Genomic DNA, 18722 nt, shown 5'->3' on the forward strand with positions numbered 1-18722 from the left:
TCCTTTTTTGTTTTTTGTTTTTTACCCACAGGTACAGATGACGACTGACGGAAGCCTTTCGACGATGGAACTTTCCTGTACGACTGAGAGCCTCCACAAGCATTAAATAAATGAAGGAAATTATGAAGAAGGTTTGCTGGAAATAAACATGTGTGATGAACCAGAACAACAATTTAGCCATTTTTGTTGTTGTCGAACGCTTTGGGGTCGGATCCCGCCATCCTCAAACGCAGCATCTGATTCATGTCAGTCCACTTGGTGCAACAGCTCTCCCAGTGACTACTGTTTAACTGCAGACTAAGGAGCCGATCTAATCTGATGCAGGTGTTAGCTTTGGGAATAGAAATTGCGGGGTGATTGCATATTTTTTCTCCCCCTAGAATTGAGTGATTCAAGTCAGTTTTCAGGCGGAAGGGAGGCTCTTTTTGCTGATGAACAGTGTTTGATAGTACAATGCTTTATGAAAGAAAAATCATTCAAGAGAATCAGTGTACTGTAGAATAATTAGTGTGACTCAGCGAGCAAATGGGTTCTTTCTGATGAAAGCATAAAAAGGACTGTTTTTGTCAGGCAAATGCATCGTATTAAGTGGGCAGCTGAAAAAAAAAATCCATTGACGGGCAGCAAGCAGGTATTTGAAGCACCTTGCGTCTTTGCAGTCGGAAGAACATGTGCAGAAGGGCAGCAACTAAACGTGGACGTTAGGGTAACATCAATGAGCGGCCCCGATGTTCAAGTACTTTGATTGGCAGACATGTTTTGCGGTCAAATTAACCATTTGTTTTACAAGAGAGATACTGTATTTTTCGGATTATACGTCGCTCCAGATTATAAATCGCACCAGCCAAAAAATGCATAATTAAGAAGGAAAAAACATATCAGTCGCACTGGAGTATAAGTCACATTTTGGGGGGAAATTTATTTGATAAAATTCAACACCAAAAACATACATGCCATGTTGAAAGGCAATTTAAAATTAAAATAAAAAACAACACGCTGAATAAGTCTACGATATGTTAACCTTACATGACGCATAAACAACAAACTGAGAACGTGCCTGTGTGTCACTTTCAAACAACTCCGCCAACTCCGGAGGTAGAAGATGCAGCGCTTCCTCTTCTAAGTCGCTTTCGTCAGAGTCATCGTCAGTTGTTTTTCTCAGTTACCGCCAACATGGAAAGTATCAACACAGGCCGAGAGCACCCTCTTGCGGTTTAATGTGAAAATGACGTGAGGTGTACAATGTGTTAACCATTTCACACATAAGTCGCTCCAGAGTATAAATCGCACCCCCGGCCAAACTATGAAAAAAACTGCAACTTATACTCGGGAAAACATGGTACAACATATTTTGTTTAGAGTTCTTTGCAATCTATTTTTAAGTTCAATTGTTGTGCATAATAATTTGGAACACTGTAGTTTGAGTAAATTTGCACAAATGAACTTCCGTTATCATTGTGATAGTTTGATAAAATCCCAAATATTATAAAAGCTAATTTATAGTTATTGTTGATGATTTAGGAAAATGAAGAAAAACGGCACATGCCTAAAATCTGGAATAAAATGTAGATTAATAAACATTGTCATTGTAATCATAGTGTGGCGCATTGTTTCGCTGTCTGGCACTAAAATTCTCTTTTCTTCTCGCTCTTGCAATGAAGCGTTAAATTAACAATGTAATGTACAAAACTAAACTGCGGTCAAACCCTTGTTACGTGCAAATAGCTGTCACTCAATCGAGGCAGGCTCCACATATTACCAAGCATTAATGCAGAGTTTCAATTTCAATCATGTCGAAAAGATTGCGTGGCCACATACCTGCATGAGCTTCTCAAGCTGATAGAACTTGCAGTGAAGATCTTCAAAGTTGTTTTTGTAGAGAGCTCTGAGGCCATACTCGAACATGATTTTCACCAACACACAAAAGGCCTGTTCCTCAGGCATCTGAAACAACAGTAATAATTTATACGTTTCTAAATCTGAAATATGTCTCTGTATCTGTATCAGCGCATGGTTCCCAAACATTGAGAATTCATCTTTACTGCAAGGTTCAGTAAGTCAACACATTTGTGACTTGACAAATGGGGGGGAAAAATAAATAAGTTTACTACGAGCTGGTTACGATTACCTTTGTAAAATTACATCTGGCTTGAACAAATGTGTGAATAACAACATGTATTACCAGCATCTATGGATGAAAATATGAGCTCTGCTGAGTCTCATGGAATGTGCAGTCTCATCCAAAGGCAGTCTCTTACTCTCCAACACAGACACACATGCACACACACATGCGCGCACACACAGACACACACACACTGAGGCCATGAGATGGCATTTTATCAGCGACAGTTTATGTTTGGGGCTGAATGTGCTGCAGGTGAACTTGAGCGCCTCTTAATATTCTGCACATCTTCTCTATCACCTCTGTTCCTTCTTTCTTTTTGAACCTGCCTGCCTTTTTCCTCTACACATCCTAACATGTGTAATCCACACAACCTCACAACTTCTCGGGCTGCACAATGTATCGAAATATCATCGCCACGATAATAGCACGTGCGATATGCGTATCTCAAAGAGGTGCAATGAGTTTCGTGTGGAATTTTTTTTTTTTTGCTTTTACCTGCCTTTCACCAATCGGACGCAACTTTAAATGCGGATCCCCATACAAATGGAGGAACAGTATGATTTTAAAGCCACACACACACACACACACACACACACACACACACACACACACACACACACACACACACACATATATCAAATTTTTACAGTATATACAATTACATTTTATGTTATTACAATTTATTAGATAATAATATATTGAGCCTGCCTATTTTATTTTCTATTCAACACCCTAACTTCCCACTCTTGCTCCATTTTTGCACTGGTGCTTGTAGTCCTTTGTAGCAGTGGTCCCCAACCCCAGGGCCGTGGACCGGTACCGGTCCATGGGTCATTTGGTGCCGGGCCGCAAAGAAAGAATAAAGAACTTACATTACTTCCGTTTTATTTATTTGGAATCTGAAAGATATTTTATTTTGAAAAATACCAGATTCTCTGTTACATCCTTCTACAGTATGTCACTCTTGACGCAGGTCAAGGCGAGCTTCTCGGTCACATGATAGGTTACCGCTAAAATGAATCCGGGGAGCTAGCAAAATGAGTAAAAAAATTAATGTTTTTTGGAAGGGGGAAAGGCCCAGTCAGGAGACAGAAGAGAAGCTGACAACTTCCAAGAAAAAAAAGGCGACACAATAAGGAGTCCTACCTAAAACACGGATTTATCTCAAGGGGAGATTCCCATGCACCAAGCCCACTCCGCATAATTTGTGGCGATGGTGAGTTGTATTTTTCATGCACTTTGTATTTGCGGTGTATATTATTTTGAAAGCATGTTTAATCATGACCAGAGAGAACAGAGAGTGTTGTGGCCAAATAGGACGTTCCTCTTGTCATGAGTTGGGTTTATTATTAAGTTTCGAAAACACCACCGTTTTCCTGCAGGTCATATCATATTATTTTGTTGTATTTATCAGTCGCACCTTAAAGGCCGGTCCCTGAAAATATTGTCTGACATTAAACCGGTCCGTGGGGCAAAAAAAGGGTTGGGGACCGCTGCTTTGTAGCAGCCGTGTTTCCTTTGATAGCTCACTCCCATGACCGGATCGATTCTTTCATTTGCTTGTGATTAGGTTAACGATTTTGTAATTGTCGTGTGGTCACGAGTATTTTGTTTTTTTGTTGGATATTCTTTGGCCAAATTTTGTTTAGACTCCTGTGAAATCCAACAAGGTTGTGCTGTGTATCAGGCTTTCACTGAAAAGAAAAACTTCAGAAAGTAAACCTCCTATCGGTCATGTCCCCTTTAAGCTCCTAAAACCCAGGAGAGAAAAAAAATCCTGGCACCGTGGCTGTTTCTAACAGAAGCCCGTAGGTTTTGTGCCAACACTGACACGTTTTTTATTTAGTTTGCCAGCCTCAGCAGCTTCACCTGAAGTCAAGCATTTTGACTACCTGGCAGACTTTAGTCCCTTGCGTGAACAACCTTTTTACGATCATGCCACAGCATTTCAATTGGATTCACATCTGGACTTTTTCACTTTGACCACTCCAAAAACGTACCAATATTCTTTTTTCCCTACAACTCAGCTGGAAATCCGCATGTAGTGTAAAGGGTCTTGCCTCGAGATGTTACCATTTGCCCTGACCAGGATTTGAACAGCGGTCCCCGTGTCAGATGTCAGCTGTTTTACCCACTGAACCAAGCAGCCACTCACCATGACCTGTGCTTGCCTGACATTCCTGAAGCTACTTCAGTGTGGCTGCTGACCTCTTGACAGCTTATCTGACCAGTTGTTCTTTTTCAACAATGACAACTGTCTTCTTTTTGTTCAAACTTATTAACATTGCAAATTCTTCTGTACTCTTCTCCTGATTGATACCTTGGAACAATGAGCTCCCACTAATACTGTGGAAGCTCTCTGTGGACCTTGTGCTAAGACGTGCTGATAAATGAATGATGTCAGGAGAAGCATACTGCAACAGCTGAACTGTACCTGTGGTGAGGTACTTTAAATGATGACAGCTATGTGCTGGATCTCATTCAACATGTGTTTGCATGTGATCGGTTATTTCTGAATTTATTCATATCCCTAGTTAAAAGTGGTTGTTATAGGTTATATCAATAGTGGAAAAAGTTTTGAAATGATTTCTCTCTCTCTCTCTCTCTCTCTCTCTGTATTTGTGTGTATATATGTGTGTGTGTATCGAGGTTTACTTACATGTAGCAGCAGGACAGCTGCAAGGAATGACTGACCCTGGCAGTATCCAATTTCCTCATCATAGACAGCATAGGCCTTAAAGAGAGGGGAAAAGAAAACAGAAAAAGGTAATAAAGAATAGTTTATCAAACACAATTCAACACTGCATAGCTATGCGCAATATTTACGTGTCTAGGAACAATAACGGTATTATTGACAGCAATATAATATTTTAGGAATTGTTCAGATTTTTAGTCACTAAGAAGACACTTTTTTTTTTTAAATTGTAGAAGATTGTTGATTTTTGAGTATGCCCCGGTGTTGCATATTTCATCGCAGTCACTCTTAATATTAGACTTGAAAGTAGGCGTGGCGTCGTCAATCCTGCTCCTCGATAATTAGCAAGGTCTGCAGAAGCTGGATAATAATGCTGATCATTTGAATCAGGGGGAGACGGGAAACGGGCAGGACAGTGGCCCTCGAGGAACAGGATTGAAGACCCCAGCTTCAAAAGCATTGCAATTCAGGTAATCTTGAGCTATTATGCATTCTAAGTCCAAATATGACCCAATTTCATTGCATCTGCACCAATGACAACGAAGTTCGGCTTAGTTAGGCTTTCGGTTCTATTTAAGCACATTTGTGTGCGTTCCTGGTGTTTCACAAGTCAGAGAGAAAATATTGAACTCTCACATGTATTTCTGAGATTTAACATTTTTCAATCTGTCTTTTATCTGTAACAAATATCTGCTAACACTGCGAAGTATTACTGTCTGTTGGTTAAAAACTAGGGGGAAACCAAAGATAGTACAAAACTCAAAATAACTTTTTGTCCCCCGATTAGTTAGGAGGCAGCCACTGGCGCTCCTGTGCTACCTACTTCCCAAATCCCGCATTGAGGGGAAATGAGCCCTTGGTAAGTGGTGGCCACTCTGATGATTTTTTTGGGAAAATCTTTGGAAGAATCCAGATGTGTTACGGGTGTAACAAATGTTCATTGATTTCTATAGCTGTTCGGAGCTCCGTGCAAAATACCAATTTTGACTCACAAACTGTGATTTTTGACCCTTCAAGTATTTCGTTTCACAAGACCTGAAATACAAAACACAGTTTAAATAAAAACGAGAAAATTATCGTGACATCAAAATGTTTAACTGTGAAAATGAAAATGCTTTGAAATATACATCATCATTTATTCTGCATGTATCTATCCAAAGCTGAGTTATTGAGTGAATCAGCAGTCAGGTATCTGATTCCCTGCCCCTTTCTTAAGAATTCGTACAAGACGTCAGGGTTTGATCAATTTGCCTAATTTTGCCTTTGATGTACAGGTAACGGTGATGTCTTGTGGAACTGCCTGGATTATAATCTCCATGCTGACATGCTTGATGGAGTGTGGTATTCACACATTCCCCAACTCAGCAAGGTGACATGTTGGTTGACAGATGGATGGGGGAGGTCCTGGTGGGAGAAATCTAAATTTGTTCGCCTGAGTACATAACAGGCTCAGCAGGCTGAAGTATTCGAATCTATTGTAAACCAGACACCTATTTCAAGACAATTCTAATTCTTTCTTAAAATCTGCCTGCATTCGACTTTGGATATGATATTAAAGAACGAAAAATTGTGCGCTCCTCCACGGTTTACGTTGCCCATCCGTGATCAAACAAGTCGTTTGGTCCAATAGGTATTGAGGAATTCAACACTGCATGACAATAGGTTATACTCTTCTGTTTCATTTAAATGGCAACACATTTTTCTCGTGATACATACATTGTAAAGAGGTGATTGTCATTTTAAAAGAAATGGTTGTTATTCGAGAACGGTAAATTCAGAATAAAAAGTGATGCACAAAAAAATCCTGTCGCTATATTTTAACCATTTCAGTGGACAGCTTATCTTGTTATCAGGTTACAGGATGCATGCAAGGGTCACTATGACAGAAATGAAGGCAGGATAACAAGTTGCCCTGAATCAAGACTTGATATAGTCTCATCCATGATCACGTCAATAGCATCAGTTTAAGGCAAGTAAATATCCGTATTCTTAACCCCATGGAGATCTGACAGGTTTGAAGAACCTAAGAGAGAATAAATGTCCACTTTTTTTTTCTTTTCTTTAAAACCGTCCAATTTCCCAGGAGAGAGACACTTAACCCCGAATGCTAAGCAATAACCCATTCTTGTAGAGGTTAGTTGGAAGCGGGGCAGGATGGAACATGAACAAAATGAAGCAGACTGTCACCAAAAAAGTTCACACAGCCCAATTGACCTTTCCTGGAGAATAAAAGGTTAGAAAATTAACGACTCCCCGCATATTACCGAGTAGATTCATGTGCAGATGAACAATTTACAATGGGTCCTGGATCCTCTGTGCTGTAACCCACTCATGCCTCAAGATCCGGCCAACCTTATCAGCAGCAAATCTACATGAATTTGCATACAAATGAAGGCCAGCTCACCACTGACCTACTTGGGTTCAGACCGGATGTAAACCCACCCTGACAGGTCCTCCCACAGTGCTGATAGTACAAAATACAAAAGTGTGACCATTTAGTTATTCATTTATCCACCCATCCATTATCAAAAACTACATTTGACTTTTAGATAAAACACAATTGTGATCGCCATAATTGTGTATCTTGGCACCCAATATTGCATCCGTTTCAGGTATTTTGCCTCAGTCGTACGGATGATGAATGAAAGCGGCGGTCAGAGTTTTAATGAAATCAGCGATTATGTTGACGATTATCAGGAGTCAACTTTGGACAGATTTGTCACGTAAGCAATTGTGATTCTCACACAGATTATCGAACATGTACGTTGTTGCTGTACTTTTTTTTTTTTTTTCATGTAGGTGCCCTTTTCTATACAGTCACCAGAGATTGAAATACAAATATGAAGATCTGTTAATTGAACGTGATGATATACAGAGATTATATTTGTCGGGGACCTTTGACAAAGCGAATTTAATGACAACGCAATGGCTCTGATGAATCCATTAAGATCTTCTTCACAGAGCTGTCAGGAATAACTGGAAGAAAATATTATTTTGTGCTAACAAGTGACTTTTCCAATCTTGATAAACACAATGACAGAGATCTTCAACCATCCATCCATCCATCCATCCTTGTAAGATAACTTTGGGAATCTGATTCCGAGGAATCGATTTGGATTGTACTGAAAGGGGTTTGGCGTTACCATCTGCTTGATTCAAATCTGTTTTAAAGATTTTACCGATCGCTGACAGAACGACATTACATTTGACACTTACCTTGCAGATCTTGTAGAGTGAATCCTGTCCATCTCCGTCAGAGTCTTTGAAGTAGTCATGGGCAGGGAAGGTACGGTGGATGTCTCGAGTGATCACTCCCTCCTGAGCCGAATCCTGAAATGTGTTGTGCAGTGCGGGATTACACAATGTGTCACAAACACTGGAAAGCTCATCGACAGTTGAATGTATAGAACACGTATTCAACACTCACACATATTTTCCCTCTCTATTTTTGAGGAAAGATAAACAGACACTCCCACAAACTTGGGTGTAAATCGGTTCGGTTTCTGTGGGATTTTGTGGTGAAGAAACCGACTATGAACATGCCTACTTGGTGAAGGTCATCAGGACAAAGTTATGATTCTTTTTCAATTCAGTAGGATATAAAACATGTTCTAATTTCTCTTATGCATTTTCTGTTTCCAAACTTCAGCCGCACGGATCTGATCACACGCACGCACACACGCACGCACACACACGTCTCACGCTTCATCACAGTTACCACACCATATTGGTGTTTTCACTCACACTGTTTTTCTTGAGAGCAAAAACCTCCCTGAACCATCCCTCAACCCGAAGGGGCCTTGATGTGTGTATCAGAGAGAAACTGAAGGCCAAGAATATCAAGACACCAGAGAGAATGAGACCGAAATGCCATCTTCCATTTCTACATCAGTACGAAAAAAAATAGCGCCGGTATGATTTCCCAGAAAGGCGTTATCTTGCTCGTGCAGTCATCGAGCCAGATCCTACACCCTTCAATCGACTTGTATTTGACTCCCTTTTCTTTTGAAACTGCAGCAACTCTAGTTGTTTCAAGTTCAAGGTTCTTGCCACAGATTTTCGGTGGACTCTGCCGCTCACATCTGTTTAATCATAAAATCACAAAGTGACTAGATGATGCTGAGGCCCGAGACTCTGTTGGAGCCATACCATCTGTTGCAGGACTCTGTTCTCTCAGTCAGTGAAGATATTTATTTATCACTCTGGCTGGACTGTATGCCTGAGGTCACTGATATGCTGCATCATTAATGTTAAACGCCTCCCTTGTGTTCCAGCGTGACGAAAAACAAGCTGCCTGTACTTCTCGGAAACAATTAAGAGAATTGTATCTTGGGATCGGATAGGATCTTTACTTTGAAATACGCAAAAAGGAGAACAGCACGGCGGCGAACACGTATACCTCACAGTTGAGAGGTTCTGTGTTCGAATCTCAATTCGGTGGGGTGTTTTCGTCTTCTCCCCGTGGTTGTGTGGGCTTTCACCAGGGATGCACTCTTCCGCTCATTCCAAAAACATTCATGTTAGTTTAACTAATAACTAAAATGTACAGCACATATGTGTGAATGCAAAGTATTGTTTGTCCAAACAGTACGTGCTCTGAGACTGGCTGTTAAACAGTTAAGGGTGTGGCCTGCCTCAAGCCTCAAGTCACCTAAGATCAGCTCCAGCTCACCTGTGACCTTTAATGGGATAAGCACTTTTGAAAAAAGATGGATGGCAGAACGATGCCAGGGAGGAAGACATAAATGTGACTTAGTTCTTGATTCCGTTACACACTACATACAATTGGATGGTTTTCATCTAAACGTTTGGGGAATATTAGGGGAATAGTAAGGACCAGAAAAATGCAGAAGAAATTGGGTACAGTACACCCCTGGAATGCCAGAACTTTGATACAATATTGAAATATGAAGACATTTAAAATTCATGTCCCAGTTGGTTACTATGCTTGCTGCAGGCAAGCTTGCATGCCATGTTTTAATAAGATTTGCAGCATGGAGGTGGTCTTTATGTGCATTATGCGCTAAAGATGATGATAACAGCTACAAAGTGCCTTGTGTTCATTAGGCCACACAAACAACAAACAGCTTTGTATGTATGAAGGCAATATTGTGTATGACTGTTCTGTTATTTTTAACCTCACAGAAAATGTAAGCCCCTTAATGAGATTCCTGAACAACATTTTAAGAAGCAATATTATTCGACAAAGATCACAGTGAATGTAATCTGGGCGGCACGGTGGTCGACTGGTGAGCATGTCGGCCTTACAGTGTAGAGGTGTAGGGTTCGATTCCAACTCCGGCCCTCCTGTGTGGAGTTTGCATGTTCTCCCCGTGCATGCCTGGGTTTTCTCCAGGTTTCCTCCCACATTACAAAATGTTGCATGGCAGGCTGATTGAACACTCTAAATTTTCCCTCCGTGTGAGGGTGAGCACGAATGACCGTTCGTCTCAGTGTGCCCTGCGATTGGCTGGCAACCAGTTCAGGGTGTACCCCGCCTACTGCCCGAAAACAGCTTGGGGAGAGGCTCCAGCACGCCCACAACCCAGGTGAGGATAAAGAGATTAGGAAATTGACGGATGGATGTTAATCTGGTCACAATTGCACCGACATTCACAAAGAATAAATGAGGTGCAATTTACGGGACGTATAAAAGGGAATTATCAACAAACAATGTCTCCTGCACATTTAGGGGCATGTCTATTTTTTTCCCTATGATGCTGCATACACGCTTGGGCAGTAACGGATTGCATGTAACGGTGTTATGTAATCATGATACCAAAAGATGACAACTTTATTCTCTAATAGATGAGGGAAGAAGTTGTTCCCGAAAGCGAGCCTTTTAAATGCGACACAGAGGGAATGGAGTACGGTAAGCGGCAACTGTTTGAATAGTATTCACCTGAGTATTTCTTCATTTTAAATCAGATCATAGATTACAAGGAAAAGTGTGAGCTGTCAAAGTCATCCAGACAGCTGGTGGTTTATGGGGGCGAGCCCGCATGCCTGCACCAATGGCTACTCACCTTGAGAAGTAAGTGTTTCACCTCCTGTCACAAATCTCCCACAGCGTTACTATTTAAACACCATATCGCCAATAGAACCTGCTAAACGTGTGTGTCACCTGGAAAATAAAAGTTTTTTCCCCCAGTTGAAGTCATGTATCGTCATTATTGTATCATTATTACAAAGGTAGGAGGAGGTGTGTGTGTGCGTGTGTGCGTGTGATTGATTATGTGCAAGTAGGTGTGTGTGTGTGTGTGTGTGTGTGCGCGTGCGTGCGTGCGTGCGTGTGTGTGTGTGTGTGTGTGTGTGTGCTACCACTAACTGTCAAGGTTGCCTTCGTAGGCTAAATTTGTCCTCGTTTCTTCCATTTTCCAGACTGAGTCTTGTGGATAAGCAAGGCACTTAACACACGAAGGAAGTAGTTAGCATGTCTGCTTCACAGTTCTGAGTTTTTTTTTTTTTTTTTTGAATACCAGGTGTTCTGGCATCCTTCTGCACAGTGGCTCCAAACTAACTTTTTTTTTTTTTTTTTTTTACTTGGAGCACAGTGGCCCCTAGTCTGAAAATTTAGCGATAAGTGCAAGTGCAACATTTTGAGGGGTTTACTGTATATCGAGTTGTGAATTAAATATTCACATGTCCACTAATTTTCATCATATTAAAGAGTAGAAGTTTGCGAGCAACAAAAAAATATTCACGAGTTTAAAAAAAAAAAAAAAAACAACAACAAAAAAACCCTAGCAAATTCACTGGTGGCACATGTGGCAGAAGATGAAAAACGTATTTGCAGGGTCTTGAATTTTAAGGGCATTGTCCACCTCTGGAATTGTGCCCCATTTCAAAAACATGCATATTAAACAGAAAATACCAGAAAAATATACATTATTAATACATATTTAATTTGCATTTACATCTTTATTAGCATATTTGGTATGGGAGGAAAAAACACTTACTATAATGTTACGATACTAGGATTATGTTACTGATTACAGATACTGTAACTAATAACAGTATTGGACTACATTTTTAAAGTAAACGCTGCCCAACCCGAGTGCATTTCGATGAATTATAAATGGGATGTTAAATCAGGCTTTGTGCTGAAGAAGCAACTTATCTGTCTATCAGGATTCTGTCTCAAAACTCTATTTCAGAATTCCTTGAGTCTACTTTGTTGTTCGATAATTGATAATTGATCATTTAATGTAGGCATTAAGTTGCTCACTTAGTTCTGCCGTTTAAATGCCCTGCGTTTACTGACCATGTGGAAATGGTTATTGCTACTAAAAGCAGCCTCTCCAATCGTGTGACCTTTTATATGTGCACAAGACCGTTAGTGCTTGACTGCTTATATCACTGTGTCCAAAGATTAAAAAAAAGAAAAAAATCTATGGAGGTATATAGCTGAATCTCGTACACAGACGTGTCCATTACTCAATAAATATGCACGACCCTTTGAATAAACCATTTTAACACAGCTCTGGACAGAGAGTACACTAAGCTGAAAGTGTTCCCGCATATTAACTACTTGCTCGCCTCCAACTGTGAGGGTCTAAATGTCACAGAAAGTCATGCTGAAATGGAATTGTAGAAGAAAGGCATGTGTCATTCAGAGCTATGAGTGGCAGAAAACGGTTTTTAAAAAGGCAACTCAATCTTCAGTCGAACAAATGCACATCAACCACAATCAGAAAGACGCAGCAACAGTGTGCCTCATCTACTCTATTTTTTATCAAACAGAATTGTTGAAATAAAAGCTTATAGGAACATCGGTTTCAAAACAAAAATGCCACATTTTTCAGGTCCCTTTGTATTCAACATGAAAGGTTCAAATCCCTCATGAGCCCCCAACTAACGTGACAGCCCTTTTTAAACATCATGGCTGACATTAAACAACAGGCGACTTTGAACGCAAGTGGTGATTTAATTCAGAATGTCACTCAATTGGTGGGTAGAGCAACAAAAGATGCCAAAACAAATGGAAAATCACCAAACAAAATTCCAAATTCTCAACAGGCCATCAACAGAATTTCCAGTCTGCATTTGAGTCCAAGTTTATACACTCCACAGCAACGCAAAGCAGATGCTGTTGCCAAAAAAAAAAAAAAAAAAAAAAAAGGAAAACACCACACGGTTTACTTTGGTGTTTTACGAAAGTGCCAAAGTTTTTACAAATAACGGCCCAGCAAAAATACTCAAGTCTCTATAGCAGGGGTGCCTAATACGTCGATCGCGATCGGCCGGTAGCCCACGGACTGGTCCCAAGTCAATTGCAAGAGGTAAAGGGGGAAATGGAAAGAAAAAAGATATATTTGTCTGTCTGTGTGCATGTTATTAATATGTGCACTCTACATCACTCAGTTTCACTTTCACAAAAACAGTCGTTAAAAAAAAATAAAATAAAATAAAAAAGCAGGTGAGGCGGCCCGGTAGTCCAGTGGTTAGCACGTCGACTTCACAGTGCAGAGGTGCCGGGTTCGAATCCAGCTCCGGCCTCCCTGTGTGGAGTTTGCATGTTCTCCCCGGGCCTGCGTGGGTTTTCTCCGGGTACTCCGGTTTCCTCCCACGTTCCAAAAACATGCATGGTAGGCTGATTGAACACTCTGAATTGTCCGTAGGTGTGAGTGTGAGCATGGATGGTTGTTCGTCTCTGTGTGCCCTGCGATTGGCTGGCAACCAATTCAGGGTGTCCCCCGCCTACTGCCCGGAGACGGCTGGGATAGGCTCCAGCTCCCCCCGCGACCCTAGTGAGGATCAAGCGGTTCGGAAAATGAATGGTCAAATAAAATAAAAAAGCAGGTCACCTTTAACCTATGGTTAAATGTTAGGAGGTGTTACGGCTGTTGTTAATCGTGGCATGCATGGGTGCATGTGTGTATGCGTGCACGTGCAGTAAACGGGTCGATCGCGAGAGGTTGGTTGGTTGGTTGTTTGAAAAGTAGATTTAGAGTGATTTCATGAGCATACTACCGTAATTAAATGAAAAAACATATCTATACTGGTAGACACTTTATTCCCCCCGCCAACAATGCCACATGCAGCTGTAGTTACAGAGTGTCCTAGAACTTTTCTCAGACTGTTGTCACAAATTTGCAGATGAGCTGAGACCGGGGATGCACTGCTGGGATGGCTATATTTATTGCACTTGTTCCCGTTGCTCATTCAACTCAACTCAAGATGCTTATTTTGGCTCACAGTTGCTCCTTCACACAGCCGCATGTACTGCTAAGCATACACGGCTCTCTCTCTCACACACACACACACACACACACACACACACACACACACACACACACACACACACACACACACACACTCACATATGCACATGTCAGTCTGAGAGGGGGGGGGGCGGGGGGGGATGACCAATGTCGAGTCCTTGAGGATGTCATAGCTGGCTATGGTCATCATGGCTGACAAGGAGACTTTGGCAGATAGAGAGAGGAGGCGCAAAGCAGCTCACAGTGTCAACTCAGAAATTATTTTCGAAATTTTTTCATTCCATATTTATTCTCATTTTGAAAATTTCCAATCTGATGAATTTTGTTTCTAGGTGATGCCCCCCTCCCCCCTCCCCCCATACTCTAAGGCCCAGCCTTCGGGACCGCATAGAGACCCACAAAGGATTAAGTCTAGGAACTGAGAGAAAAGCCAGAATTTAGGAAATAATAACAATAATAATAATAATAATAATATAGAGCAGGGGAGACAAACTTAGTTTTATTGCAGGCCACTTCGAAGTTACAGTTGCTCTCGTGGGGCTGCTAAAACCAGTTTGGATCTTTCCCTTTATTATTACAGTACCTATAACTGGAGCTTAGTTGGTGACTGTCTACCTGTAGTTGAAGTCTACATGTATCTCAGGACTTCCCCTGTCAGGTTAAGGTGTGCATTCCAGAGGAGACAGCAAGCTAGTTTTTGAATATGAGTCAAGGAAATTTTTTTGGCGGGGTTTGGCAGGCCATGAAAAATGACAGTCCTAGAATTTGACACTAGTGATGTCGTGCCTACCAGCTTGCTGTTGCATTCTAACGTGCAGCAGGAAATTATGCAATTTCATAGAATTTATCCAAGAATTATTATTTATTAATTACAAATATATTTTTGCTTATCTATCACAGTGATGTATAGTGAGAGGCAAAAAAATGAAAGGCTCTTTCATTAGATAGCAGAAGGTACAATAAACCTGTGTATTCACATGTTTCATAAAACAGAATAAGTCAAGGCTTCCTTAGAATAGATCAGCTTTGTGTTTGATTAAATTGGCCCAGATTTCACACGAAATTCATTTGTGAGAAAATGGGGACAAGATCATCATTATTTCTCATTATTTCTGTTTAGTGGTGTGCTGTGATAGTTTCCTCAAGTAAAAATGGGTGCATTGGTTCAATAACAGTTGGGAAACCTTCCTTGTGTTCCATTCCTTGTGTGTTCTACATACGTGGCCAATAAAGATGATTCTGATTCTGATTCTGACTCTGAAACACTAATGTAGATGATGAAACTGTCTTGCGGAGTGAGTCCAATTGAAGGAAATACATGCAGTTAAAAGTATTCATTCATTCATTATGTACAGTATAATATAGTGATCAGAAATGCATCGCTTAATGAGCAACATAATCAATGAAAAACACATTTTCCACAATTACCATGCATACATCAATGAGGACTAATAAGAATCTGTTTGACATTGAAAGTCCAAAACACTTTGATTTAATAAACCATGCATGTCTCTGCTAATTAAGAGCCTCATTACTCAAAAACCTCTCAAGGAAGTGGAACTGAAAGTCTTTTTTTCGCTGGACTTAGGTTGCTTAACTGTTTATAAGACTAACAAAGTGTAACTTACTATTAACTAGGGATGTTCGATACCACTTTTTTTTTGGGGGGGGGGGAGTGGGGGTGATGCCAGTAGGAACACTCAACTCTTAAATAGTCACCGATACAAAATTCCGATACCACTAATACTTTTGATGCATAAAATTTCCCCCAAAAAGAAGGACCTTTGTATCCCAATGCAATTTTTTAATTGCATGAAAGTAATGCAATTACCGATGATCTATTTTGTTTGTTCATTATTTGTGATGATTCTATTTGGTCATAAAATACGTATTATTGCATAGAACACACAATAAAATGAATAAAAAAAAAAAAAAGAAACAAATAATCCAGTGGCCAGAAAAAGCCACATCAAACTTCTCAAGAAATACACTGAAGTGCAAAAAAAAAATAAAAAATACACTGAATACAAGGGTGCTTCAAGTAACAATTAGGAATATCAACCATTCAACCAGAATTTTGGCAACACAACTTTGTGACTGTGTAATTAAACTAGGGGTGCCCATTACGTCGATCCTGATCGACCGGTCGATCTAAGACAGATTCCAAGTAGATCCGAGGAGTGTAGAGGAGAAAAAACAAACAAACAACCATTTGTGTGTCTTTGTACATGTTTGAAATATATTTTTTGTGTTAATGTACGCTGCACCCTAATCATCCAATCAGTCTCATTTTCACAAAAATTTTAATCGTAAAGTGTCCTTGAGTGCTTTGAAAGGCGCTTATACATGAAATCAATTATTATTATAAAAAAAATCTTGAACCGACGGTGGCGCGTGATTACGTCACCGGAAGTTAGCGCTCAGCAGTCTGCAATTGCAGCTTGTGATCACAGCTGTTGCGCTATATCTTTTACCGTCATTATTCTCATTCACAGTTTGCTTCGTGTACAATTTACCGAGGGCACGGGCAAAGAATAGGAATCTAGGAGGGCCCAGGGAAGCACTTTAAAACGGTATGTGTGAGCTACGATAGCTAACAGGCTGCAAAAGTGCATGCATGCTTCCGTGTCAGGCTGTTTCTCATCATAGCGTGTGTGCATGCGTGCGTGCGTGCGTGGTAAGGGGCGAACCTGGGAGGATGGTTGAGCGAAAAGTAGATCTTCGGTCCAAAAAGTTTGGGCACCCCTGAATTAAACTGTGGTGTCTGAGTCTGAACACTGGGTCCTAGCACCCATTTAATGACATACACAAGAAGAAAAAAATCTGACATAGTGTCATGGCATGTCTCCTGAGCTGGAAATAACATCAATTAATAGGTCAAAAAATTAAAAAAAAAAAAAAAAGAAATACGACACTGATTGTTGAGAATTCAAACAAGGATCAAACCTAAATGTCGGGTACAGGCCCAAACAGTGACCCCCGCCCAACTAAAAACATTTGAGACAATTGAGAAAGTCGTTTACCTGCACTGATCAGAGGCTAGATGTTAATGCTAATGTCTATCAGATCAATGATCATAAAACGGCCATAGGTGTACTGATACTTTGAAATAAGGCTGGGTTTCAGCCTGATACCAAGACCTGGTATCGGTACTGCCCCAGATGCTCCCCCATACGTACTATTAACATTATACACCACTTGTAATTCTCTATGCTTTAAATACTGTATCCAAATTTCTATACCTGACACCTGTAGAATCTATGACTTTGAAAAAAGAAAGAAAAAAAAGAGAAAAAAGAAAACAACACTTGGTCTTCTTTACCACAAAAAGGCAACGTTTAACAATATGCTAATTATCCGTGTAGTGTTCAGTGCTGCAGTAAAGTACTGCATCATACTTAAAGCTGTCTCGAATTTATTTGAATACATTTAAGACTGAAGCTAAGAAGCATGCATTTATTCCCTTTAAGTACTGTCCAAACATGAATTCTGTGCCGCTCATTAAGATGAACGTGTCACCCCGAAGCATGCAAACGCTGAAGCCAGCAGCTCTTTAGTCTCTGCAGGGGGACCGAGGTGTTTGGCAGGAACTGCAGCCTCATCAGCACCGTCAATTTTCTGTCACAATAGTTCCACCTGCAACAGGTGCACTGCTCTACTAACACAAAGTAAATTGAAGGACAAAGACGAGTTATATGAACACAAGCCCCTAACACAGACATGGGCAAACTACGGCCCGCGGGCCGGATCCGGCCCGTTGGTCTTTTTAATCCGGCCCGCCGAAGGTTGGTACGGTACACAATTAAGGGTCGATGTAAATTATCGCATTCATTTCATTTGGACTTGTAACACAGGCATTTAAACGGCAGGTGGCGCAGTTACTTGAAGTTGCAGAGCACAGGGAGGGAGGGGGAGACGATACGGAAGCCCGCAGTAGCACTAACTCAAGTAAGTCCCGCTCGATACGACGAAAGAGATGTATCCGCACCGCTATTTTCTGTCATTGGATCCAAAACAGCGACATGCAAGCGACTCTTTGTTACAGTGAGTTTTACTGGAATTGCGAACATTTTTACATCCTACATTAGAGCATGGCATCCAAACAAAGAGGAGCGGTAATGGCCGCGGAAGAGAAAATGAAGTGTATCTCATTAAACGAAGCGGGTTACTAAGTACGAAACATTCAGGAGACGCTTGGAGTCTGGAAGACTCAAATTTACGAGACTTTGAAAAACGAGGAAGCGATTCTTGCTCAGTCCGATTCGGGCTATTTCCATGCTCAGAGTGAATTGCTTGCGGCTCGACGGACAGTCCAGTAAATGAACGTTTCCTGAAATGGCTTGACTGTTATCGTGCTAAAAACTTTCCGCAAACTGGACCGCTAATAAGAGAGAAAGTTCTATCACGCTAACTATGGGCATTGAAGACTTCGAAGTGTCCTGTGGCTGGCTTCAAAAGTTCCAAGCACGACATCAGCTGAGCAACGCTGTCTTGTGTGGTGATCGAGGGGAGGTCGAGTTCGAGACAGTGAGTGAGTGGAAAGAAAGCCACCACAAATCTAATGACCAATTTGCCTTGTAATCGTGCCTCGGGTCGTATCTCGCTCTCGCGTTCTGTGCATCCATCCCAGGTGAGTTTAGTGATACGCCCTTTGGACCATTCATACGAAAATCAGACT

General features: G+C 41.0%; 1 protein-coding gene across 1 annotated transcript in view; it reads right to left on the bottom strand.

Moving 5' to 3' along the window:
• The window catches only part of rabgap1l (RAB GTPase activating protein 1-like), a 118572-nt gene that overhangs the window by 37624 nt on the left and 62226 nt on the right, over positions 1-18722 (bottom strand). Inside the window, exons 14-16 of the mRNA XM_019875197.1 lie at positions 8037-8150; positions 4785-4859; positions 1819-1944 (exon numbers count right to left, since the gene is read on the bottom strand). Coding sequence (XP_019730756.1) covers positions 1819-1944; positions 4785-4859; positions 8037-8150 — 315 coding nt within the window. The remainder of the gene's footprint in view (positions 1-1818; positions 1945-4784; positions 4860-8036; positions 8151-18722) is intronic.

This window comes from Hippocampus comes, unplaced genomic scaffold (genome assembly GCF_001891065.2).
Source record: "Hippocampus comes isolate QL1 unplaced genomic scaffold, H_comes_QL1_v1.1 scaffold132, whole genome shotgun sequence".
NCBI lineage: Eukaryota > Metazoa > Chordata > Actinopteri > Syngnathiformes > Syngnathidae > Hippocampus > Hippocampus comes.